The 27,492-nt window shown below is 39.0% G+C and overlaps 2 protein-coding genes across 6 annotated transcripts in view; both read right to left on the bottom strand.

Annotated features, from left to right (window-relative positions):
* The window catches only part of LOC113065166 (run domain Beclin-1-interacting and cysteine-rich domain-containing protein-like), a 42,430-nt gene extending 34,654 nt beyond the window's left edge, over nucleotides 1-7,776 (bottom strand). For 2 of the 4 annotated variants that reach the window (XM_026236394.1, XM_026236397.1), the window contains exons 1-12: nucleotides 7,584-7,775; nucleotides 6,689-6,842; nucleotides 5,378-5,461; nucleotides 5,141-5,300; nucleotides 4,951-5,057; nucleotides 3,549-3,723; nucleotides 2,952-3,332; nucleotides 2,357-2,404; nucleotides 1,856-1,951; nucleotides 491-606; nucleotides 207-402; nucleotides 19-123 (exon numbers count right to left, since the gene is read on the bottom strand). In XM_026236394.1, coding sequence (XP_026092179.1) covers nucleotides 19-123; nucleotides 207-402; nucleotides 491-606; nucleotides 1,856-1,951; nucleotides 2,357-2,404; nucleotides 2,952-3,332; nucleotides 3,549-3,723; nucleotides 4,951-5,057; nucleotides 5,141-5,300; nucleotides 5,378-5,461; nucleotides 6,689-6,842; nucleotides 7,584-7,627 — 1,666 coding nt within the window. In that variant the 5' untranslated portion in view covers nucleotides 7,628-7,775. Of the gene's footprint in view, nucleotides 1-18; nucleotides 124-206; nucleotides 403-490; nucleotides 607-1,855; nucleotides 1,952-2,356; nucleotides 2,405-2,951; nucleotides 3,333-3,548; nucleotides 3,724-4,950; nucleotides 5,058-5,140; nucleotides 5,301-5,377; nucleotides 5,462-6,688; nucleotides 6,843-7,583 lie in introns of all 4 variants that reach the window. The other 2 variants (XM_026236395.1, XM_026236396.1) reach the window with 2 other exon arrangements.
* Nucleotides 7,777-8,451: 675 nt separating this feature from the next.
* LOC113065164 (TSC22 domain family protein 2-like) lies at nucleotides 8,452-26,290 on the bottom strand. Of its 2 annotated transcripts, XM_026236392.1 has the most exons (4): nucleotides 24,408-26,290; nucleotides 15,908-15,970; nucleotides 10,295-10,346; nucleotides 8,452-10,051 (listed from the first exon to the last, which is right to left on the bottom strand). In XM_026236392.1, the coding sequence occupies exons 1-4, from the start codon at nucleotides 25,775-25,777 to the stop codon at nucleotides 9,803-9,805; spliced, it is 1,734 nt and encodes a 577-aa protein (XP_026092177.1). In that variant the 5' UTR covers nucleotides 25,778-26,290; the 3' UTR covers nucleotides 8,452-9,802. The 2 variants fall into 2 exon arrangements, with proteins under 2 accessions (XP_026092177.1, XP_026092178.1); XM_026236393.1 differs by lacking the exon at nucleotides 15,908-15,970.
* Nucleotides 26,291-27,492: the final 1,202 nt, after the last annotated feature.

Below are 27,492 nucleotides of genomic sequence, written 5' to 3'. Positions count from 1 at the left end.
GATGCACTTCCTGCCTACCTTTGAGCTCAATATCCTCCACATCTCTATCCGAGCCGGAGTCAGAGGGGTGAAAGGAATCCTGGGAGCTCCTCCGTGAGCCACCACTATCCACAGATGGGATTTCTGTGGGGAAAAAGCAAACGATTCACACTGTATCCATCCTGTTTGCATTTGATTTCTCCCTGATTGCAAACGTCTCATCTTACGATTACTAGAGGAGGCCGGTGGCTTCATGCGCGTGTGGCGTATCTGCAGTCTGCGCAGACGGATCTTCTGTTTGAGCTGCTGGATTTCCGTATCGCTGTCGCCCTCGTCCTCCGCCTCCTCTGGCCTGCGCATGTTACACTTCATCAGCTCGATGGCCGCGATCAGAGACTCGCAGATGCTGAAGTGGGCGTTTTCCTGCAGTGATGGGATATGTATGTGAGTTAGGAGTGACATATACAAGATATAAGAGAGATGCGGAGCATAGCGAGGGGTTTGCGCTTGCCTTCTCCAGATCTGCACAGCTGCCAAAGTCCTGCTCGGAGAGGTAGCTGATCAGACTCTGGCCCTCGGACGGTCTGCGAAACAATCCGTCTGGGACGCCGTTGTTCTGGCTGCCGTCTGGAAGCATGAAGACACGTTTAAGAAGACGGTTATTTTAATATGATTTAATGAGGAATGCAAGTGTCCATGATGAAGAAAAGGAAATCCACTTAGGAAATGTACACTTTGTATTCATGTTTGTTTTGAAAAACTTTGATCCCATTTTTATGTGTGAAGTGTTTTGCTTGAATCACTTTAAAAATGTCATGTGGTGTAACCACCAGGTGAAAAGTAATAGTTTTTCCTTACACCTCAAAAGCATGAGTGTAATGAGTCTTAATTACTTTCAAAAATGTTTTTAAATATATATTTTTCAAGTAAAATTTATTATTTATTTTTTTTACAAATATCCTAAATTATTAATTAAGAAATATCAGCTTTTTTTGGAGTCACACCACATGACAAATTACAATCAGAACTGATCACGTCATCATAAAAAGGTAATTTTCTGATATTTTAGGTTGTTTTATTCTGATTATTGGTCGCACCACATCACTATGATTATACTAACAAGTTTTTAAATATTAATAAGCAGTGGAGGAGTTGCGATAAAATATTTTTATAAAGAATAACAACATTTGTTTTTTCACTTTTCATTATGATTTCAGAACAGTTGTACCACGACATTTTATAAGCTGAACTAATCTTGTCATGATATAAAAGGTGAAATTATTTGATATTTTAAGACTCTGTTCTCTGCATTTTTCAAAATGTTGTACAACATGTTTTTTTTGTTTGTTTTTTTTTTGCACCAAATGACTTTTAGTGGACAAATGTTTTTAAATATCAATAAGCAGTTTTTATATAGAAATTTCATGCCAAACTACTACATTTTTTTTTTTATTTCTTCATTAAAATATCAGTACAGTTGTACCACGACATTTTGAACTAATCTTGCCATCATAAAAAGGTCAAGATATCGGATACTTGTCGGTTGTACCACATGACTTTGATTAGATGGACAAAAGCTTTTTTTAAATCTTAACAAGCACTTAAGCAGTGTTAAAATGTATGTTGTTAAAAAAAATTGAATACATTTTAATATAAGTTTAATTGTTTTACTATATTCTTTCTTCATAACATCAGACAATTGTACCACCCAACAAAAAAAATCCTAAATTCTAAATAAAAATATGCTCTTCAAAGAAGTGTTGTATTTAGGTCTCTGTAAGCATGAATTGCATGTTGTATGTATTTTGGAATAAATTAATAGATAGAAAGCATTACGGCATTGACCCAAAGAAAGATGAAAGATGCAGTCACTCACTAGACTCCATATAAACTGAACTGTTGGTGCTGCTGTCGCTGCTCTGGGGTGAGAAAGGACCACAACTCTTTGAAATTGGTGTAGCCGCGACAGATTCTGGGAAATAAACAAAAACATGATACAGATTACGCACAGACACATAAAAAATTAGGATAAGGAAGCTAACAAATGTTTCTTCTGGATTGCAGGATCTAATCCATGATAAACTGAATGGAGATCCACACAACATATAGTGCTTGAATGGTTATAACTGATAAAACAATGGACAACATTTAGAAAAGGAAAATAAAAGGAAACTGAGAAAATTAAATAAAAACATTTCCAGACACAACTGTGTATAATTTCTCTACATAGAAATTATGGAAAGGGACAGGAATGTTTTGTAACAGCTTGACGAACGATGCCGAAAGCTGAAGGAAAAAATGAAATGAATTTCCAAAAGTCATTCATGCAAGGCTGACAGAAACAAAGGGGTGGACGAGATGCAGCACCACTGCAAACCTGCGACGGGGTCCTCGATAATAATGGTGATTTTCCTGTGATTCCCTCCTTTCCATACAGAGAAGAAAGAGAGAAAGAATAGAGCTGAAGCAGAGAAAACATCACCCCGATCCACAGCGAGACCAAAGAGCTCAAGAGGAAAACAGCTTTTTTTTTTACAACAGCGTTTACTTCTTTATTTGCATATAAGCCATGTTTGTGAACATATATTAACTAATGATCTGTTAAACATTCTGTAATATTTATTAAAAGTTAAAGTTATTATAAAGTGCAAACCATTTACATTTTTAGTACAGTTCATTTTCACTGTGACTGCTAAAGTGCGTTAAATGTGGGATGGATCCAGATTGGCTGTCAATGTTTTTATCTTTCAGTAAAAACTGAATAAATATATTGTTCTGAAAGTGATCTCAACCATACAATTCCTCTGTGCTGTTATCGATATAACCGTGGCGTGGATGTCACTACTCTCAAAGTTCAACAATTAAAAACGTAATATTGTGTTATATGTCGCTAATGTTGTTTCGTTAGTAGTTTCGCTACTTTTCGCTAGTTTTGGACGATGCCTGTGTTCTAGAGAACTGTTTGTACGCACCATGTTTCTGCTTCTGTGTGACGCCGGTGTCTGAGAGAGAGCGGATGTGGCCCCTCGAGCTCCGCCCTGTGGTCCTCTGAGACCCTGAGAAGGAGCAGCTGCGCTGTGGGGGCGGAGCCAAAGGAGTGTGGGCGTCGCCCTGGGTCCCCATGTGCTCACTGCTCTGAGTGGAGCTGGACGAGTCGCGCCGCTTGTGCTTCCCCAGATTACCGATAGCCAGGTACTCCGGGCCGTCATCCAGATCCGCTTCCACACAATCCCGGATCTCGGGTGGAGCGGGTGAGGCGGGCTCAGTGAAGGAGATCTGGGGGACTCCTGCGTCCTGGTGTCTTCTGCCGCACACCCATGGAGCTCCCTGAGTACTGATGAACGGAGAGTCATCTTGAAGAACAACAACAAACAAAGAGACGCACTGTGATACTGAGGAACGGTCACATTTCTACACCGCAGGCATTTCTCGCTGCCCACCTTCCATCCCCTTTTCTCACCAAATAACACACTGTTTTCTGTCCAACACATTTTGTGAGTAAACAAGGCAAGCATTTAGTGTGGTAATGTAGCCACAGAGCAGTCTGTTGTTCTCTGAGACCTGCTGACCTGAGCTGCTCTTGGACTGTGGGGTGGTGGGACTCTCTGTAAGGCAGATCTGGGACGTGGTGAGCCGGCGGGACTGCGAACTGTCTGCAGGCCTCCAGCTTCCTGTGACCCCGGGCAGCACACACATACTCTGACTCTTCAGCAAACCAAACGGAGACTCTTTCACACGTGAAAGCTTGAAAAACACAAGAGAAACAGGAGGAGTTTACATGCACGCATGTAGAAATGCACGGCTACATTGAAGTAAGATGGTGTAGTTATAATCTCTACCAGCAGAGCAATGCTAACCAACCAAACAATTATTCATTGAAAAAATTTTTAACTAGCTATTAATGTTGACATGTTAGCTACCTTATATTGAAAATGGTGCAGTTTTTCTATCTACAAACAGGGGGCTAAACAAGCTATGTTAACCAGTCAAACTAGATGTCGTGAAGTTAGCTAGCTAGCTAGACATGTTGACAGTTTAACTTAAATTGAATTAAGAAGTTTAGTTTCTTCTGGCAGGGTCTAAATAATCTATACTAACAAGTCAAACAATAACCTTAAAGAAATAATAATAATTATGTAGCTAGTTTACTAGCTAGCTAGGTATAGTGTGTTTATGGTGTCTACCAATCAAGCTATGATAACTAGTCAACCAAGAATTTATTTTTAATCTGGATGTAATTTAGCTAGTTAGTTAGCTAGCTACAATTTGAGAATATGATATTACATTATATTGTTAGTTTTTTTTCTGTTTGGCCAATTGAAAACTGTTCCCAACAAAGCCAGTGCTGAAGATTTGTGCATCTCAGATCAACACTGCTGTCTTTCGTTCCTGAATAAGTCTGTTTTTGAACTAGTCATTTGAATAAATGATTCAATTAAATCACTCATAGACAACACCATCTACCGGCGGTTTTAGTGTCACATTTATTTATCCATGACGGGACTAAACCAACCAAGGTAACCAGCCAAATCTTGGCAATGCCTTTGGGCAGCGATTTTCAGTTACCCAAGAAATCTGTGCTTTTCAATGTTAAGTTTAAATAACATTTTCGAAGCAAGTACAATATTTGACAGTGATGGTATTAATACAGTACATCCAGTGTTATTTTAGCATTATATATTTTATATAGTTCTGATTAATATTTTAAATTAGCTTTTATTTTATTTTATTATTATTATGTGGTGCTTTTATTTATGTTGTTTTTTTACTTCCATTTTTAGTTTTATTTCATTTAGTAATTTTAGTTCTTTAGTATTTCTTTAAACTACCCCTTTAAGCCCGGGTCTCAGACATGAGTTTCCAACAATGTTTGGATCAATGTGTTCGGCAAAGACACATGAATCTTCTCTGTTACGCTTAATCACATCATACTGAAGAAAACCCCTCTCTAGTATGAATCAAGTTTCTCACCCTGCCGGTGTCTATGAGAGCCAGCAGCCGAGGGTTGTTCTGCTCGACGGCCTCCAGACACTGAAACATGGCACACACGTGTGCTTCACTCAACAGGAAGGCCCCGTCTACAGAAGAGCACAGCCAACACAATTATCACACACACATACATCAGCAGGAAAAACCTACACGTAAGCAAAGGTTGAGTTACCATTGTAATATTTCTGTGTGTTTGTCCTATGCTGCAGCAGCGGTTTGAGCTGGGCAGATAAGATGTGAGCTTGCAGGCTGTGTAGAAGCCACCGCTCGGCTTTATAACCCTCGCCGACGCTCTGAACACCGCTGCTCAACACCGGCTCCAGCTGACTGAACTAGAGAGAGAACGAGGAGTCAGACGTCTGTCTCCCTGAAGCTTCACGAGGGAAACATCCACTGCTCTGACACTCACCTGCTCCACGTGACGGGCCAGATGAGGACAGAGATACCGCACACACCACACGAAACGCCAGTAGTCTTTCTGTTTATAGTAAGTCTGCAAAACAAATCAACCAGATTAGATCTTGTTTGGTCACTTTTGTACGCCAGCCTAGTCATGAAGACGTTAAAAGAACAGTTAAAAATGCATTTAATCAAAGGGCAATAAATAATAAATAAATAAAAAACTACAAATCTGAAACATCAAATTATTTTTAGTGAATTTAAGTAAAATGATGTAGTAGCGTACTTTTATTGACATCTGATCGAGCTTTAAAAAAAAAAACTGTGAGAAGTAAAAATGAAACAAAATGCAAAAATTTAATTATTTTATTGGTAAAAATAAATTAAGTAAAAACTATTTTAAAATGTTTAATAAAAAAGTGGTTATCCAATCTTATTTAGTTCCGAGTCTTCGATGTGGCTCGGTCATAAAAACCCATAGACTGTATAAAAACATGGACATAGTGTCTGTGACGTCACCCATAGGTTTCTGAAGAGAGTTTTTGAAACCAAAAGTGGGCGGAGCGGGCCATCGCCATCTTGGCAGCGCATCACCGCACGTCACTCTGGGGTAATCAAAAATAGGCAAAAAGGGGGGAGCTGGTTGCTGAAGCCACGCCCACCTAGCTCGACAGCGGAGACAGCAGCGGCAAACCACCTGTCACTCAAGCAGAACTTTAAGGCTTAATATAATTTTAGTTATAGGAGTTATAAAAAATAAAATAAAAATCACCCCCCTCACAGTTGTCATGAATGGCAAAATTAGCTATTTAGACCAAAATCATTTTTGCACCAGGCTGTAAACGTGTTTTTTTTTTCTGCTGTAAAGTTGTGCTTTTTAACATGGGGAGTCTATGGGACTGACTCGCTATTGCAGCCAGCCTCAAGCGGCCAGTCGATGAATTACAGTTTTAGTCACTTCCGTGTTGGCTTCACGAGAGCGTGAGGTTGCCGCTTGTAAAAAAAAAACAGCGTTTCTCGAAGAAAATAGCCTATTACTTATTGTATAAAAACATAAAAACCACGGGAGCGTCATAAGCGGACCTCAGACAACAGTATAAAATAATTAAAAAGCCCGTTTGTGATCTCTTTAAAGTTTTGGGATTAATCTATAAACTAATACAATACTTTCTTTGATGGAAAGGCCATGTTCGATATAGAAAGTAAAACAAAGAAGCTTTAAAAAACCCATTAGCCACAGAGTCTGATAGTTCCTGGTCCATCAGGCTGTTGTTTTGGCTCATGGAGAGCCCCGAGGGACTGTCCTGGTGCTCCTGCACACCTGCTCGTGTCTGAGGCCGTGGCCCAGGACGTTGTTCATGTCCTTGTGCAGGCGCTGCAGACCCCCGTAGCGGGACCACACGTTGGGGTTGTTGGTGGACAGCAGCCCCTCTACAGTCGTCTTCAGGCTGGACAGAAGCTTCCAGAGTTCCCATCTGAAGAAGACACGAGTCAACCGCCCTCACAATACATTCACAACACACAGGGTTCACCTCTGAGGAAACTGTACTGAGTGTCAACTTGTAGTTTACACTCCATTAAACTCAAAACAAGACATCAATTTTACACTTAAATATAAAGTGTCGAAGTATAATAAATACTGACGCTACTAGCATTGACCAAACTGCGCAGTTATGAGTCTTGTAACAAACTAACGGCTTAAAATTCACTTTCGCGCCTACGTCACTGCTGTTTAACGGCTGAACGTGAGCACGTGGTTACAGCTGAGGTTTACTGTATGGCTGTTGATCTGCTGGATGAACGCTGCTCTCACTATGGCGAGGGAGAATCTCATGAATATTCATGACGTCACTGAACACTTCCGCGAGCGCCGAGTCTCCTATTGGCTGATTCTCTTGCTTACATATTAATATATGCAGTTCAGCCAATCGGATGATACGCTTCGACGGGAAAGCGTCCCTTGACATAATTAATATTCATTAGCTAAGGCTTTACTGTAGTAGTCTTTACCATAAACGCACTAGCCGGCGAACTCGATATGAAAGCTGCAGTTGATAACCGTCTCAGCAAACAATGTTGTTAGTATCTATATCTATCATTTGAATGTTCTTAAATACACATGTATAAAAGTATGAGGTACTAAAACTGTTTGATAGAGCGCAATAATCCCCCAGACTACAGCTGTCAAACTCAGGAGTGTCGTGTTTATTCTGTACCTGCGCTCTCCGTCTTCCGCCTCCTCAGATATCTCCATCTCCATCTCCAGATCAGATCTACTGAGCCTCAGAGACGCTCCGGACAGGCTGAAGGTGTGTCCCGCACCATAACAAGACAAGCGAGCGTGAAGACGGAGATAATGCGCTCTCTGCCGGAAGCGCAGTCCTCAGAGAGCGGAAGCGGGTTGTTTTCTCAAATAAGAGTCACATGGTCATTCCTATCTTTTACAGTGCAGCACTAATTACTTCCCCAATAACATATGTTTTGATACATTAGATGAAATATTAAGTCATTTATAAAGACGGGAAATCACCAACTACTGTACCGTTGTTATTTTATAATTTTAGATTTCATTTATGTTGCATGTTTTTTATTTATTTATTGCATTTCATTTAAGTTAGTTATTCGTTATTTAATGTATTTAAAACAAAATATTTATTTATATATTTTATTTGTTATAATACGTTTATTGTCATTGTTAATTACATTTAAATAGAAAAACTTTTGTTTTGTTGTATTTCTTTTTTTTCATTCAGTTTTAGATTTTATTTATTATGTTTCATTTGTATTAATTACTAATTAAATTTAAATTGTATTTAAAACAATATCTATGAACAGATGTTTTTTTATTTGGTGCATTTCATTTCGTTTGGATTCATTTTACAATATAATATATACTTTTTAATATAAACACAGTTCTACTAAACTAAACAAGCTAAAAAGTTATATATTTCTTTTGTAATTCGATGGTTTTAGCTCTAATTGCAAGTAGAGAAATGGCCAGTAGATGGCAACAGTGATCCACACGTCCTGCTTAATGCTTTAAAAAAAAACTTGTGTGAGTTATGCACAATAATATAGACACAGTTAAAATGCTTCAGTTCTCAATTGAACAGTAATTTATTTCTGACAGAAAACTAATATTTTTTTCCAAATGGCACATTAAAAGGGTATTTTCAGAAAGGCTCAGTGATCAAGTACAATGCATTCTGCTTGTATACTACATTTCCTTCAACGACAACCAAAAAAAAGAAAAAAGATAAACAAGCAGACCTAAAAAGTTCAGACTGATGTACAGTGATTGTACAAGATTTCTGTTTGGCTCAAACAGGGCAGAAAATCAACCAGATCACTGCATCTCTGGTAAAAGAGGCACGAAAGACATTAAAACAGAGTACATGCCCTACACATGACATCTGTGAACACTGCAAATATAAATCGCCATTTATTTCGAACATTTTCTGTAATGTGATTAACATTAATCTGTAAATCACGTTTTTTAACACCACGTAAATGAAAACAATTGGCTCTTTTACGTTATTCCAAAAATCACCCTTCACCGTCCATAATCAAACATCGTTCACAGACTGCTTAAATTATGACAAACAAAACACATGAGGTAAGAAAACAGTCTGATAGATCACGCTGGACACATGGCAATCAGAAACAAAAGGTGACAAAGAATTAAAAAAAAAAAAAAAGCGCAAACGTGCATACAAACAAGAAAATACACGATATACAAAACACACCGCTTTTTTTCTTTGGTTACAACTAATTCACACCTCCATCCCCAGTTAAAAATACAAAATGTATCAGAATTGAAGTACTCAGGGAAAGTGTAGTTAATTAAATCCCAAAGAGCAATCCTTTATTAATGCTGCTCACCTGTACACTCTTTACATTCAACCCCAGACCACACAGGACTCTATCAGACATCCCACCGAATCACTTTTAGTGTTGGATCTGTGCCACGGGGACATCATTGCCTTGTCAAACAAGAATCTAACATCTCAGAAACCAAAACAATGGTTCTTTATATCTCTCTTTCTCTCTCTCTCTCTATATATATATATATAATAGATCTCTGTTACATTGTTCATTTACATTATGAAAATAGCAGCCCTCTAATAAATATATGCAGACAGTGAAACTAAAGAGCCGAAGGGACTCCTGCTGGAGCGCTCCACGTGTTTGGCTTGGCCTGGGACGAGCGTCCTGCTAATCTTCACTCCTCTACTGAACTCATTCGGCCAGCCAGCAGCCCGTGCCCTCCGAGAGCGACGGCACCCATCACAGAGCCAGTCCTGCTCTCTCCAGAGATGATGAGCGTCTAATACTGGGGAAGACCAGAAGCATGGCTCTCCACAAGAGGAAAACTCCACTGGAAACCAAAATCTCCGTAGCAGATGGTCATGTTTTGGTTTGTTGATGCGTGTGTTCACGCCGTGGACACGTTGGGATGCGGGGGCAGGGTCACGAGTGTGCCTCCTCCCTGCAGGACGGTGCTGAGCGGCGTCTGTGGGGGTGAAGTGCTGAGCTGGGTCAGCTGCTCCGTGTTGGCCAGAGACTTTAATACTGCGTTCTCTCTCTCCAGGAGAGAGTTCCTCTCGTACAGCTCCTTGATCTGCTCCTTCAGGACCTCCACTTCCTCACGCACCGCGTACATCAAATGGCTCTTCACAAGATCCTGGGGAGGGGAGCACAGCGCTTGTCAGATAAACGTTTCGGAGGCTTTACTTCAGTGGCTAGGATTATGGCGAGAAACATTCATAGTGAATCATGTCAGACGCATTTTTGCTTAACAACGATTTCTTTTCAAGAATGTTTTATTTAGACAATTGCATAGTAGTAGTGATTTAGTTTAAGGTGATGTCAGCATCAACAATAAATTAACATGATAAAAAAGTGTTTTGTTTTTTTAAACACTCACCATGGCTTGCTCTATTTTGTTATCGATGGCCACAGCACTGGCGCCAGAGGCACTGCAGAGAGAGAGAGAGAGAGAGAGAGAGAGAGTTTACACCGAGATCTCTTCTGAGGAAGACAGTTACATAATCTCTTCTGAATCACACATCATCCGTCTGCAGTTATTCACAATGGGGACTTTAGATTACATTTCCTTGTTGGGCTTATCAGCACATATCATGTCAAATCACACACGTGTTGACAGCTCCGAGATAAGACAGAAATAACATCATTTTCCATTACGCATTAGGAAAAATATTCAGAACCTGTGCATGCATATTTAAGTTTTGAAGATGTATGATACTATTGCAAAATAAATAAATAAATAAATAAAACTACCAACAGACTGAGCAAAATATCAAGCGCAATTCGCCATAATAAACAGAAACCGAGGAACTTTACGCATTCTTTGATACTGTTAGTTCGTGCTACCCTTCAGTGACCGTCGGGTCTCACTTGTGTCGTGGTCGCTGATATTTTGGGGAAAGTTCAAGAGTAATGGTTTTCGAGTTGTGTCCTGCTCGTTGCGCAATAACGCCTGTTTATACGATCAAAACAACCGAGACTTTAACGGAAACTAACCATAAATCAAGTTCACTTTCGTTTAATAAACACCTTGCACGCAGAAGTGTTTTAGTATAGACGTGTGACCTGTAAAGTAGCCTACAATAAAGTTATTAATGTATTGATAGTCCTTCGCGCGGCGTACGTGACGCGCGTGTCTTCGTCACAGGCTGTTCCCAACACATCCAGTCTCGAATCTGATAGAATAATAATATCACATAGACCCAGTTCTCTCTGATTAATAAAAGCGCCTGTTTACCTGCACCTCGCTCGGTAGGGCAGTAATCTCCCGGAGTATGTCGGAGAGGACCCCGGGGAGCACGGCAGACAGTAAGTCATCTTGGATCGCATGCTGATGATCAGTGAGCCTTTCATACTGTACAGCGGCGCTCCTCGGGATTTAAGGAATCTGTGCCCTCGCGGGGGGCGTGGCCAAGAGTGACGTCGACCGGGAGGCGGGGCCACACAGCAGAGAGCTCGTGCACGCGCTTGTATTTTTAGAGCAGTCGATAAACACAACATCTGAATTGTGCCTCCTCGTTTTGAAACCAGACGAGCTTTCAGTACATTCAAAGAGAACACTTTACAGTGGGAAGTAGTCATGAAGGTTTAGAAAACACATTATTTGACTAGTAGGAGTGACTTCTGAAGAATCATGTGACACACACACACAAAACGGGTCACGATGCTGGAAATTCATAACAGACATATGCATTTAATTTAAAATATATTGAGATTTTTTTTAAATTCTTTATTTTAAATTGTAGTTATATTTCTGAACGAAGAAATGAATGAGAGAAAAAGTTTTAAATCTTAATTATTCCAAACTTTTGACTAGTAGTGTTTTTATATTAAACCCATATGTTCATGAAGTAAAGGCAGATCTGTTTTGACTAATTATATAAATGGTTAACATGCACAAGGTTGGTGAGCGCAAAGAGTCACCAGCCTCCAATTGAATTTTGGTATCAGTGGTCACAAAAACAATCTTTAGTCTTTTTTTCTGGGATACATCACAGGGACCAGGACCGGGACCGCAGGCACATCACACAAACCTGTACATGCAAACAGACACGTCGTCGCAGAACACAGGTGTATCCCAAACCACATCAAGTCTTTCGATTTCACAATCTGCACAACTAACGCACTGCTCCAGGCACTAAACAACAAAAAGTGCGGTCAAATCCCAGACTACAAGATTCTTCCATTTAATGGATGGTGATCAGGTGTAAAGCCCAACTTCATGAATGTGTTCGCATTAAAAGCAGTTCCCTCTTTCACTGATTCAGATGTTGTCAGTATGAAGAGCCTCTTAATTGTTTATATTCAAGTATAAAGGCTGCAAGCATCAGAATAGTGCATGTTAGTCTATATATATATATATATATATATATATATATATATATATTACTTGCTGAATACAGAACTGTTTACCCAAATGGGACCTCTAAGAAAGACTGGCTAGATTCTGGAGGCACCATTTCCACAGGATCCAGAGTTAAATCTACTAGGAAACAATATCTTGGTCTAAATTCAGTGCAATTTGCTGATATAACAAGCTAACTCTTGGCAAGAAAGGCAGCTCCTTAACTTGGAACAGAGATTCTGATCTTTCAATAATAAAGGAAATGTCAAGATTAACAAAAGTATGTCCTGCAAAAAAAAAAAAAAAAGTGTGAAAAAAAAAAAGTATTAAAAAGATGTTAAAATATGGAAAAAACTTTGACGATTGAAACTCATGAAGTTAAACAAACAGAGTTGGACCAGCTGTAAGTGGTGAAGTCATGTTGCAATATTTGTTCACAACAGTTGGCCTAAAAATATCGCATTACTCCAATCTCAGCAATTTAGACGCATGACATCAAACCTATTTACACGGCATTGTGACTAACATAAAACAGTCTATTCCAACTCAAACGTCCTCCTTGCAGTAAAATCACCCACACATGGGAAGCTCAGTTCTCAAGAAAATTACCTGTATTAGTAATTAAAGATGCGGAGAGGAACACGCACAGAAAATTCTTTCGAACTCACAAGGTATCCAGGCTTTACCTGGAGACATGATACCATTTTTTTCGTTCTTATGATTAGGTTGTTGTTTCAACACCATGGTGACCGACAAGTTTTAACACCGCACATTTGGATTTGGAAAAGGATTTGACTCATAATAATGATTTGTATGTATTCTCTCATGGCGAACTAGAGCGGATGTCAAGATTTTCAGTGAATTACGACGACTTCTGTCTCTTCTTCTATCTAATTAATCGATGAGAGGCTTTGGAATATGCTGCAAAGCGTATGTGCAATGGTCAAGCAACTCGGTTTAGTGCATGATTACATAAGAAAAAACAGAGGAATGCAAAAAGTCCCAAGTGAATGAGTCTGATATGGCGTAACTGTCGTTAAGAGGGTATCTTCGATGTAAAGCCGGTAAAGTTCACGTAGTTCCTTCAGCTCCTAATCAGAGTCATGAGTGTTTCATCCTCAACACCCATTAGTTGTAAACAAGTTCAGAGTCTTGAGAGATCTCGTTAATGAATTGGTTGAGCTTGGCAGAGTTCAAGCTGTAGCTTAGTGGAACGGCCTCTTTAAATCTGCAAGCATTCACTGTTTTACAGAGAACGCTGATGAGTCTCAGACTACACGATATGAAAACACTTTAATGAATCAATCTAATGTTAGACTTTAGCTTGTGACCAATTACTCGTACACTCAACCAGTCAACACCGCAAATGGCAAACATCCAGTGTGGAAATGATACTTCATTACAAGAATATGGCCCCTTGGAAGGGCTCTTTAGTCATTTTAGTCATCATAGGCATTATATATATTTCCCATGTTTGTCTGGCTATTTGTGGATGTAAACACATAACTGAACTTCACATGTTGGATAAGCAGCTTCTTGGTCTACTTTGACAAATGAATAGAAGCTGGTTTGTAATCTTCGCTCTGCTTTTTTCTTCATTATAATCCAAAACACAGGAATCCATTACACAACCCTGACTTCCATGTGCTCAACATTGTGCTTGATTTAGTCAGTCAGTTTGCTAGGGGGATAAAAAAAAAAAAGTATACCAAATTCAATTAACTGTGAAAGCCAACAGATTTGGTAATCTGAATTTGTAAGGACATCTTTACAAAAAAATGCAGGTTTGGTCAACAATAAAAATTCGGTCATTATTTACTCAATTCTTGTTCCCGACCAGTATGACTTTCTTTCTAGCCAGGCTTATTGGAAATACATCCCTCTACTATTCCACATTTACACACATTTGGATCATCTCACTTTATTATTATCGGTATCATTAATCTAACAACTAATTCTACCAAAATACCAATGCATTTGTACTTAAAAAGACAAAAAGCCATGCAAATTTTCTCAAACTAAAGTATTTCCATGGAATTCTGCCTGTAACTAAAAGCCCTGGAGCCTTTGGATGGAAATAAAAGAGTGGGACTAATAGTCAAATAAGAAGCACAAGTTTTCTTATCTGCCCTAGAGAGCTTTCAGACTATGAACAAGCGTTGAACACGCAACTGTCCTAATGATCTATCACAATCATTCTTATGCTTAAAGTGCAGAAACCACCAGCCAAGCCGTTTAATTGTTTTATGGTTCTGGAAAAAAAAGGCTAAAATGTTCATTTGAAAGTTACTACAGTTCGTCATAACAATTAGACCAAATTATGCAAATCTTTAGGCATACCAGTGTGAGTCACAGCATTAGAAATCAGTCATTTATATTAGGTTTGACAGCTGTCAACACTGTGCTTCAGTGCTGACAGGAGCAAACATGTAGCAAATATTACAAATCTGCTCTTGACATGAATACCATCCTTTCCAAAAGAGTTATGTACACAGTCATGTTAAATTCTTCTGGCTCACCGTCAGTGCAACCCTCCCTTTGTTCAACAGCTACCGAATTTTCAGTCATAATCATAATCTGCCTCTGAGGTTTAAGTAAACTAGTACTCAATGTACTCATGCAAAGCCACATGAAAAACACCTCTAATGGACATTTTGATCAAGAAGAAATGGTTCTACAAACTACACGTTTTAATCAGATACTTTCTATATATGTTAACTTGATCTTTAGAGTTGTTCAGAACACCCCAAACTTGCACAGAATCATGCAGCTCATTCTTAGTAGATGTGTGACAAATGAAATGTATTCTAAACTCGCCTTAAAATACCGAACATATTCAAAATCTGATATATAATATATGGGTAATTTGCCATATAGGTCGTATTATATTAGGAAGTTTACAGTCCTGCAAGAAAGTGGCTCTGTAGGACCATGAATGATCAACTGTGGATTAGTGTTGTCACAATACTGGAATTTATCATTTCGATACGATACCTCGGAAAATTTGGATATTTGATACCACAGAGAAAAAGTGCCACAACATTAAAGGCATAAAACATGTATAACACCCCTAGAACATGACAATGAGTAAAGCCCTATGATTTCCAGGATGCGAGAAGCACGGAATTGCGGAATCCAATCATAAAAATGGAATGTATAATGCGGAATGTCACGGAATTCGCCAAATTTTGAATGAATTAATCAAAGGTAAGTCAGTACACTTCACTCTAATCGCAATATGGACTAGTATTCAAATATCTTCAAAAATTAATATTTCTTTAACTGTAACTTTAACTCCAGTCTGCTAGACCTCTAACTGACCCAGGTCTATCTAAACCCTTCAAACACATCCTCTCAGTCAGTATTTGCTCTAGTGTGTGAGTGCCCTTAAAACATGCCCAAGCCAAAAGAGTCAACAATGGACCCTTTTCACATTTCAAGGTTTCTCAGAAGTAGTCAAAGTTAAGTAAACTGCTACAGATTTTCAATGCTAATAAATGCATAAATGTGTAAAAGCATCATCAGCATGTGAAAAGAGTCCATTTGTAAGATTGCTACTTGTTATGGATGTTAGATGCCATGATCACTCCATGCACACTCACGGCTGCCAAGAGTGCACTATAACACACACACACACAGTGATCATACCCATCACTGATGACCTTTGACCTGCCGTTTGGGAAGGCCTGATAGAAAGCCATGGAGGGGTTCCTTGCAGATAAAAGAAAGAAAGAGAGAGAGAGAGAAATATGAATAAGGTATTAAAATATAATGTCCAAGGCTTGGAAGGAAAGACCAAAACAAAGCTGATGTGATGCCTTATAGGGCTTTCGAGACCAAGTTGAATGGCCATTCATATGTACAGTGAAAAATCACTGAGTTCAGAATGAATATATGCCAATAGGAAAAGTCGGAACAACTGCTGAGTGTGAGACACAGATGATCGCATTGATTTTAAACCAAGTTTACCTAAAAAAGAATCATGCGATTTCTTTGGTTGATCATGCAACCCAGTGAATGTTACAAAGTGACCATTATCCTGTGGCCAGCAATGACTTGACTTGACTTTGTGACTTGACTTTTTAATTATTTTTTATGAGGCTTCATTGGATGGAACACCCATTTCCAAAAATCTCACAATTTTGACTTGTTTACCCCACAATTCTGACTTTTCAACTCGCTAGTTCTGACCTTTTTCTCAGACTTGCATGAGATAAAATTAGTCAGAATTGTTAGATAATTTTTTGTTTAGTGGAGGAAACATGCTTCCGTAGAATTGCCCTGACCTCGTTTCTTGTTAATAATAATAATAAAATGTCATGAATTATAAATCTAAAGCATCAAAAAAAGGTTTTGAGGTTAAAAACGTCTAATGATGGATTTGTTTCATACAAACATGCAGCTTTTGTCTTCTCCAGATGTTAAAGGGATAGTTCAATTTGAAATTAAATGTTGGTATGTTTTAGCTGACCTCGATGTAGGTGTCTTTGTTTCCGCAGTAGTTTCAATTTTGATATTTTTAGGTCAAACAGTTCTTGTCTGTCACTCATATAGTGGAGGTCTATGGTCACCACCTCAAAGAGCATGCACAGAGGAGTCCAAATTAAACAATTCCCCATCATAAGTACATTAGTACATTGATGACCTAAGACACGAAATGAGTGGTTTGTGTGAGAAAACGAACAGTATTTATGTAGTTTTTACCTCCTATACACATCCAAGTCCAAGTGATCTGAGGGTGCGTGTGCTTCCTGTTGTGTGACGTGTGCGCGTACTGGCTTAGTCTGTGCAAGCTCGGAAATCAACAGAAGTGATCTCTCGCTCGTGTACGTCACTCATTGTTTACTGTTTACCACACGATATGCCACCAATCTGCACTGTCTGAAATCCAAAATTGAAACTACTGCGGAAACAAAGACACCTACATCTTGGATGCCCTTGAGGTAAGCTAAAACATACCAACATTTTGTTTCAAAGTGAACTATCCCTTTAACAGATGGACTGGATTGGTGTGGATTACTTGTGGATTATTGTGATGTTTTTATCAGCTGTTTGGGCTCTCATTCTGACGGCACCCATTCACTGCAGAACATCCATTGGTGAGACACTAATGAAGAAACAAACTCATCTACATCTTGGATGGCCTGAGAGTGAGGACATTTTCATTTTTGAGTGAACTATTACTTTTAGATGTTTAGATTCAAAACATATGTTGAATTATAAATCTAAAGCATTAAAAAAAGTATAACTTATATTCATTATTAATCAAAATGGAGCTGAGTGTACTACACTCTAATTGTCCCCAAAAGGACCACCCCCCCTCCCTCCTCCAAAAAAAGTGTACACTTGCAAAACTTTCAGCCACCAAACATTGATGGAATCTGCAAATCTTTCTACAGAATTTCTTGTGAAAACTTTCCATGATAGCATAACTCTTAAACAAATGGTTGCATGAATTCGGTCAAAAAAAGGAAAAATATATATCGAAAATGGTACCCTAAATGGATAAATGGTGCGTAAGACAAACACTTGGTGGAAATATTCTTTCAAGATTCCACTAAAAGATGACGACTGACAAATGGAATTGCCCTAAGGACGTGAAGCTGGCAGAGGATTACCCAGAAACAGGTTTCTGTACACAGAGCTGTAGAGCTCTAATAACAATGAATCTATAGAAACAGAGCATTCAAAGAAGAGGGCACCACAAATACTCTTAATTATATGTCAGGATGTCTACTATCAACTAAAATTAAAACAAAGTGTCTATAATATCATAGAAAGATGCTCTCAAAAAATAATTTGCCAATGATTAGTCAGTGTAGAGAAGGCTTGTTATTTCTCTGATCAAAAATGCAAGAGATGGTTTTATGTTTACGCAGCGCAATACGCAACTCCACGCATTAAAAAGACAGCATAAGTCATTATAATCAGTAATTATGTCCCCGCTGGATGCAACAAAATGCCTCGAAATAGTAATGGGTTTCATTGGTTTTGTCTTGTTGTGCCGGAACACACATCACAACATGTTAAGTGCCATAACATTTCCATCACACACTCAAGATATTCAGCCAATCACAATGCGCTGGAGAGCTGGCCAATCAGAGCACACCTCGCTTTTCAGACTGATGAGCTTTGTAAAAAATGGCACGTTTCAGAAAGGTGGGGCATTGAGGAGAAACAATAATGTACATTATGTGGAAAATAATGTTTTTTTTTAGCCTTAAACTGCATAAATACATTGCATTGCACCAAATACACAAAATAACGTTCTTTTTAGCAGCATCATATGACCTCTTTAATATTGTTGTTTATACATTTGACTCATAACTTTTCTTAAAAATGTTGACAGAAATGTGATGTAAAACAAATAAATAAAAAATTAAATTCCTTTTACTACGATCCAATTGTCTATATATAAAAAAAAAATGTAGTTCAATTTTAGTTCTATTTATTTTGCTCTATCAAAATCTGAAGAATGCCTGCTTGAAGGTTTTCCGGGGATTTCGTAAGTTTGCGAGCCGTTGTGATCAATGAGTGATTACAAAGTACAACTTAAATTCACTTGAAATGGACAGAGATACAAATAGAGGAAGTGTTCGACTAATTTAAAATGTGTTTTATCAGCAACAACATTTCCTCATATCTGGAATTAATGCGTGTCATGACATGACATGACATGACAGTTTCTTTCTAAAAAAAAACCTAAACAAATCTCTAAATGCAAAGTAATTTCAAAAGTAATCTTTGAGGTTTTATTATGCTTCAACCTTCTGGAGATTTGGGTCCTAAGACTAGTCTGTTAAAAACCGATGTTAAAAGAACAATGTTTCAGCTTCATATAATGCAGTGAAGCCTTTATGAGTGAGTTACATGCTCAACCGTAAGGTCAAGTCTTCCAGAACCTTAGGGATGAACGATATTATCAGACTGATATCGGAATCGGCCGATAATAGCTTTAAATGTAAATATCGGCATCGGCCCGATATGAAAAAATTATCCCGATATTTCTTGCCGATAAGAGGTATATGTTAAATCACATGTGCTCAGGGTGTACTAGCGATTAGATCAAGTCAACAGCATGGCTCTTTCTTAAATTAAAGTTTTGTCTGAATGATGACTAGACTCACTCTTTTGGATCACTGCATTTAATCTGTGAAAGCAGGTACAGAATGACGCTTTTGGTGTGTGATAATGTAAACATTTATGATAAAATAAAATAAAAAAATCACAAACAAGACTCTTGTAAATTAAATAATTTTATATATATGGGTTTATTCATTAATGTGTAATCCGTTTTATTTTATTTTTTAAACAAATCAAACTCTGAAAGAACTCTTTTGCTTTAGACTATCTATAAATGTTAAATCTTAAAATAAAATGTTATGGTTAGTACTGGATTTTTCTGGGGGGGTGGAATGCAGCGATAGCTTATTTATAGTTATTTTCAAAGCTTCAATGCATTTCTAAAACCTTCATTATTGTTTATTCTAACAAATAAGTTCTTGTTAAAAACTAACCAAAGTGGTAAATATTTTCTTATAATTTTTGCACAGGAGAGACTTGGTGTTGTTTCCAAACAAAAGAAAATATATCGGTATCGGTCAAAATGAGCTGAAATCGGTATATCGGATTTATACCGGCCTCACCTGTCGGTATATCTGTATATCGGTATATCGGCAAAAATACAATATCGTACATCCCTACAAAACATGATGGCATAATACATAGACATACCTAACTGTGAGAGCACAGGTGAGGGGACTCAACTGAACCATTACTGTGAGGAATAAAACATCAGCAGAACACCTGCTCTTCAAATAAACAAACTTCAGCTACTGCCGTTTCTCAATCAGGTACAAAACATGTAGAAACATCAGACTATACTTATTTTTCAAAATCTATCAACAAATATAAAGATGATAATAGTGAGGTAGGTGTAGTTGCACAACCCTTGGAAGATAGCAACTACAACAACAGAGGACTATGATAACAAACTTTCTTTTAAAAGCTGTGCTTTATTGCATAAGTGAGAAATAGCAGTCTGTAACTGTTCAAACGTATTCAAAGTTAAGCTGGTCTGAACCCTGTAACGCATTCTCCACAAATCCTGAGGCGTTCACCACGCTTCACCAACTCATTTCAGTAAACTGATTTATTTCTTCATATCTGTTAAAAGGTCAATTCCTCTTTCTTAAGCCCTTTATAAGGGGAACAGAAAATGATGAGTGAAAGTCAAAATTGTCAAGGGTCATTTCCTGGGTATTTAATATGCTGGAGAACTGAGACATCTCGCATTATCCTCAGTTAATGCAATAATCTTGGGTATAAACAGATTAACTACTCAAACGCTGATGAGTAGATCTCAGTCTCAAAGGTGAGAGAAAAGATGTCTTTTCCAAAAGGAATAGTTCACGCAAAAAATTACATTTTAAATGTACTCATCCTCAGGCCATTCAAGATCGTTTTGTTTTTGCATGGAAACAGGTTTGTAGAAATGTATCATTTCATCAGTTTCTCAGCAATGGATGCTCTACAGTGAATGGGTGCCATCAGAATAAGAGTCTGAACAGCTGAGGAAGACATCACAATATTTCTTTTAAATGGTTTTTGCTTGAAAACATTGATTGATCGGTGCATATTTCTCTCCTGATTTAGACAAGATAACCCGAAGCAAGGTTTTGTAGTTAAAAAATGTCTTGATGGATTTGTTTCGTGCAAACACAGCATTGTTCACTTCACAAGATGTTAACTGAGTGTTCCTGTAGCTCAAGTGGTAGAGCTTTGCGTTATCTAGCACAAGGTTGTGGGTTTGATTCCCCGGGAACACATGATAGGTAAAACTTGATAGCCTGAATGCACTGCAAGTCGCTTTGGATAAAAGCGTCTGCTAAATGCATAAATTAAATTAATTTAATTTAACTGATGGACTGGAGTGGTGTGGATTATTGCAATGGTTTTATCAGCTGTTCGGACTCTGGTGGCACCCATTCACTGCAGAGCATCCACTGTTGAGCAAGTGATAAAATGCTACATTTCTCCAAATCTGATGAAGAAACTAACTCATCGAAATGTTAAATGGCCTGAAGGTGAAGATATTTTCAGCAAATGTTCAATTTTGGCTGAACTATTCCTTCAAGCTTTGCAATAGTGAATTTTACTAATACCGATGGCTAGATTAGACTAACTGGTATCGGCCAGTGCAATCAACCCATAGCTATTAAAATGGATATGGAATGAAAACTAAAATAGTACTTTCCTATTATTTATATATATATATATATATATATATATATATATATATATAAAATGGATGCAACAAATTCAGTTTAAATGGCCTAAAACAGTTTAGTCTCCAAACGGACAAACGTTCATTTCAACAATGATCCAAAAAATGGCACAAGTTTGGTCTTTAAAAGTAAAATGGAAACAGAAAGTGTGATCTGTATTATAGCTCTCAATATGAAGCTTACCGATTTTAATAGAGCCACAGAAATACGGCGTTTGGCTGAAAAATGCACAAAATAAAAAATCTTCCAACCCAAGGTGAAGTCATTATGTGTAATAGTTTAGCAATTTCTGCTAAGGGAGGAGTCCGTCCCCCCTCATTACAGTTTGTCACATGTTCAGTAAAGGCATTGAGGGGATTCTCCACCCCAAATACTCATCCTGAAAATGTAATTTACGGTATGTTGGCAAACAGAAAAGGATTCATAAATATACCTGCAAGCAGCAACTTTTGAGGCTGTGTAAATGCAGAAGCTAAGCAAGTATGGCAGCGAGCATCAGGACAGTAATATAAATGTGTATTACTTTTCAACATTTGCTTAAGGCGTCATTTACTCAGGAATATTATTAAAACTCATATGAAACAGACTCATACTAAACACATTGCAATTCAGAGTCACATATATATTTAAGAAAAAATTAAACAATGTACACTACTGTACTTATTAAAATACAAAAAAAAAGAATATATGATCATATTAAACTGTTATTCTATTTTAAATGACTTTCACTTCCTTAAAAATCTTCTTGCTGACAAATGGGTAAATCCTAGGGGTTTGAAGCACATTAGCAAAGTATAACGATTTAAAGATTATGTTAAGAGGTATCTGAAAGCTGCACTTAAGTTTTTGGTGTTTTTTTTGCTGTTGTTCTACTTAAAGATCTATTGTTAAAATGCATTAACGCTGATCGAAAATTTGACACTTTGGAACATTAAGTTATTTGAAATATGCAAGTGGACGCTTTATTTGCATATAACAAGTTTTTTAGTCTTTAAAATGACTCACGTCAATTTAATTACATGTAGACGGCAAAATATTTGTGACGTCAACAAACGAGTGCAATTTAACCTAAATCTGCGAAGGTCACAGGTCTGCCTCTGGGCAATCTTCAGAAGCCAAGAGAGTCAAGAATGGAGTCGTCACGTATTCAGCAAAGAATGTACAGATTTTTTTTGGATTCCTACCAACTGCTGAGAGTAGACAATATGCAAATACAGCATAACATCATGCAGATGTTACACGGGTTTGAAGGCCTTATCAGTGTTAGTGCATAGTTCTGCACATCACGAGACAGAAACACACACTAGCATCACCTAATCAGTCTAAATAAACAGCTCAGCTTCTGGGGAAAAGCATGTGAGGAGGAAACATAGCACCAAAACAATCTTTAGGAACTGGGTAGTACGTTGGGTAAATTTGATGTGGATTTTTTTTCTACAAAACAAAACAAGATCACTTGAGTCAGATAGTTGTGTCAAAATTTCCAAATGCTTTACCAATGAAACGATCATAACCACAAGTTTGAAGGACAGGGGAAATAACTACGTCCTCTCAGATCTACACATCTCTGAGCCACGTTTGCAGAGACTATTAAACCAACTTGTCGAGGGCAATTTTATAAAGTCAAGTTCACATACATTAGATATAAACTTGTACCACTAATGTTTGAGAACTACGAGTCTTTTTCTTTCTATTCTGTAGACTTAAATATACTATAGTGTTTGTATAGTCCTATTTGCACAGGATTAGTATTATCTGGGGACCTTGTGTGGTTTTGAATGGGTTTTTTGTTTTTGTTATTAATATAGTTTCTTGCGCGGTGTCATTTACATTTCACCAGGTTCAAATATAATATCTCAAGCTTTATGCTTGATTTATTTGTAACACATTAATCTCAAAACCTTTTCAGCTTTCTCTTTATGTTAATTGTATGGTGTAGCGATATGATGACAGCACCCAAAACACTTGTATAGGAAACAAAAACTTTGAAAAAATGATATAGGTCCTGCCAAATCCTGGCCAAATCACAGACATGCCAGATTGCACGGGAGTAATATAATCACAGGACCTCGTGTTCGGCGAAATATGGTAGGTATTTTGTGTGGGGATTTTTACTTTACAAATTACAGACATGGTCGATTCGCACGGGATTAAGATCACAGACAACCTCCGCAATTATTACAAATGACTGGAGGTCACCAGGTGATACTAATCCCCTGCGAATAGGGCTCATGACTTTCCAATAGATGGTGGGGCTACGAGTGGACAGAATAGAGTAAGAAGTCAAATTAGCGATGCATTAGAAACGCCCACACAACAGCATTAACTAGTCATATGTAAATCAATTAATGCCAAGGTATGACAGAACGTATAGTGTTATACATATACATTAATTTCATTAAAAATGGAGATATATATAATAAGATATGGTACATTTATGACGGGTGTTGAATCCTACTCCGGGGAGTTTCGCTCCAAACCAACTTTAACACACTTGCCTGGAAGTTTCTATTAATCCTGTAGACCTTGATTAGCTGGTTCAGGTGTGTTTAATTAGGACCGGATATCAACTCGGAGGTCAGTGCCCTCCAGAGACAGGTTTGGACGTCCCTTAATTATGTTTTCAATTATTGTGAAAATGAGTCACCACTGTTTTTGAAAAAAGTGGTGGAAAAACAACTCGTGTAATAAAACATTTAACACTAAATTTGACTCTCACCCAACAAAATTCATTCCTACAACTGGAAATATTTTCAAGGTAACGTGCTTTCAAAAGCTAATATTATCTGCACAAGTTTTACCTAATGCATATTTGATCTTTTACTTAATCGAAGTGAGCAACACCAGGAATAGAGGTTTACCTGTCCTCGTCCCCATCGATGGGAATGGCTATTCCAAACAGACTGCGGACAGCAGGAGTGTGGAGCTGCAGGGGTTTGATGGCATCTGTTCCCATGAGCACGTGGCTCTGGAGCAGCCCGTCGGGGTTCCTCTGGTTCTCCACGGCCTGGGTGACACTGGAGGAGAGCTGGCTAAAATTAGCAGGGGTCATCAGCCCACCCAGTCCTACTAATGAACCACTGTGGACGCCCTGAGGCTGATGCTGCTGCATCTGTTTGGGCATGCTCTGGGGGGCATTAGAGGCACTGGACATGACAGCAGGCACATTTTGCACACCAGGGACCCCGGCGAGGGCGCTGACAGACACGGTTACCCCCGGCTGAATGAGCGGCACTGGTGCCTGCTGTACAACAGCTGCGGCCGACACGCTCCCTACAGCCGTGCTGATGCCCGGCTGATGTAAAAGCCCCTGAACATGCTCCGGCTGGGCGATGGGAAGCCCTCTGCCATCCACGGGCTGGGGAACGAATCCGAGCATGTGAGCGCCCCCCGGAAGAGAAGTCCCTAAGGCGCTCTGGGCCGGATTCGATGGAATAACAGTCTGGACAGGTTTCTGTGCCTGTGTTCCCGGGAAAAATGGCTGTGGTTGAGTTGTCGAAGGCATGCTGGGAGATTTGAGATGTTGAGCGTGGGCATCTCCATTAAGGTTCTGGGCCACGAGGCCTAATCCCTGCTGAGAAGCCTCCACAGGTGGGTTCGACGGGGCAGATATGTAACCGCTGTCGGGGTGTGGTTCGGCTGCCGGTGCTGAAAGCCCAACATGAGCGGCCACCGAACCTCCCGCGGCTCCCAGTGCATCCACGCCGTGGTCTGTGGTGCCAACGTGCTTGACGTTATCCACAGTCCGAGCGGATGAGGAAGAGTCCGTATCTCGCTCATAAAACTCAGCGCAAGTCCACCTACCTCTTTTGATGGGCTCGCCCGTGCCATGATCTAGCTTGATGACCCTGAAACGGGAACTGCAACTACCTACTGGGGCAGAACTGCTAGGCAATGAAGTCTGTGATGCAGCTGAACCTGAAGATTGGGAGGAGACGGTCCCTCCTGGGTTCATATGAACAGCACCTGTGCTACGAGAACCAGGGACGGTCCACATGGGACCATCTTGGCCAGATGTTTCAGCTCCGTTATGAAGCGATTCATCAGATAAACTGACAGCACACGTCTCCGGCTGGAGATCTCCAGGTTGGGACATGTCCTCAGTCCTGGGCTCGTCAGGGTCCTCTAAACTCTCCGTGTCGTCCGTGTGGCTGTTGGCCGCCACCTGCGCCGCCTGAGTAACGCTCGTGATCTGAAAACAGCTCTTCTTTTTCGACGTCATTGCAGACATTTTGACAGCTTTAAGCGCGTTGCTCTGCTCTCAACACGTCAGACTGAAGCGCGCAGCTCCAATGTAAGCAATGTGTATGAAACTGTCATGTAATTTGCGTCACTCTAACTCAAGAGTCCCTCATCGTGGCATTTCCACTGCTCTAAACTGAAGCTCCAAACACAATGACAGGTTTATTCCAGCGGTGTTTAATCCTTCCGAGCCTGTCTCTCTGTTCTCCGTGGCCTAAACGAAGGCCGTGTCCCGGTGTGAGAGTCTCCGTCAGGCCGCTCTCTCCAGTCTGTGGATTTAACGTGACTCTGAGGCGCGTTCGGTCCTCAAAACTCTCCCTTCTTCAGAAGCACACATCCTCCGTCAAACACACCGGGCAGACATCTCGACACGTATTAACGCATGTTTACTGTCCGTTCCTGTCGGGAGCAGAGTGACGGTTTGTTTGTCAGTGTGTCAGCTGTCAGCGCAGATCTCGAGCTAACGGCTCCGCTTCCTCTGCTCTACACAAGATGGCTACGTAGCGCACGCGCTGAGCTATGGATGTCTCGCGCACAAGCGTACGTAACTCAGTCGGGAATACCGACCGACCACTACGCATTCTTTTTTAAATAAGTGCCAGGAGAAAGAAATTCAGACGATATAATAAAGTTTGATTAAACGTTTGTATTTATATTTTTCTTATTGGATAAAGTATTAATTATTTTAATGATTAATTTATAAAAACATTTGATAACAACATTGTGCGCTGCAAATATACATTATATTATTTAAAAAATGTATACAATACTATATATTTTAATATTATTATATTATGTAACAATTCAAATAATAACTAGGTCAATTTCTGTCCTTTTGTGTGTGTGTTTGTGTGTGTTGTTACCCTATCTAGACAAGGCAATTGTACTATTGACATATTTTACAGTTCAGTCTTATTTTCTGTCAAAAGGGGCATTTACAAAAGGGTCTGTCATACACGAGGGTATTTTTCAAGTGGTATTATGTAAATTTGGGAACCAAGACTGGACACAACCAAACAGGTTTGTTTGTGAGTTATGTTGAAAAGAAAAATGATTTGCTAATATTTAACAGGCCTGTTATGCCAACTTTAACAGTTATTTTAACAGAATACCAGATATTGTAGGACATTATCTCTGCTAACTTTATCACATCATTTACACACACACACACACACACACACACACACACATCCATTTATATATTTGTGCCAATGTTTTATTGATGTTGTACTATCTAAAGTTTCTCTATTGCATAACAATTGATTTATTTGTTCATTTTTGCCGAGTCATGCTTCCAGTGTTTCTAGCAAAATCATCTTACAAAACACAGTTTCTTCTTTGTTGAGCATTTCGTAAAAGGTTCACGCAGGGGGCGAGGAGGAATGCAGCTAGTGTACACAGAAACATCTTTCATGGAGTTTGTTTATTAGTCCAGGTCATTATTTTAGGCATGAGTCTATTCCAATAAGTAGGGGAGGCTGTGTTTGTTTTGGTTTCGAGTATTAGAAGACACGGAGGCAGCTTTCTGAAAACTGCTGGATTTAGTCATAGCAAAATCCTGAAAGGTGATAATAAAGCTGTAGATAAAAGTAGATGTAAAATATCAACAAAAGTCGCATTGGAATTCAGAGTGTCACTCAGAAGTTACACAACATTTGATTGTTTATTGTATTTGCCTCGGTCCTGTGGTGAGTGAATGGGACA

Source organism: Carassius auratus, chromosome 47, assembly GCF_003368295.1.
Source record: "Carassius auratus strain Wakin chromosome 47, ASM336829v1, whole genome shotgun sequence".
Taxonomy (NCBI): Eukaryota; Metazoa; Chordata; class Actinopteri; order Cypriniformes; family Cyprinidae; genus Carassius; species Carassius auratus.
The sequence above is the reverse complement of the archived record's forward strand: the minus strand, read 5'-3'. Positions and strand labels throughout refer to the sequence as shown.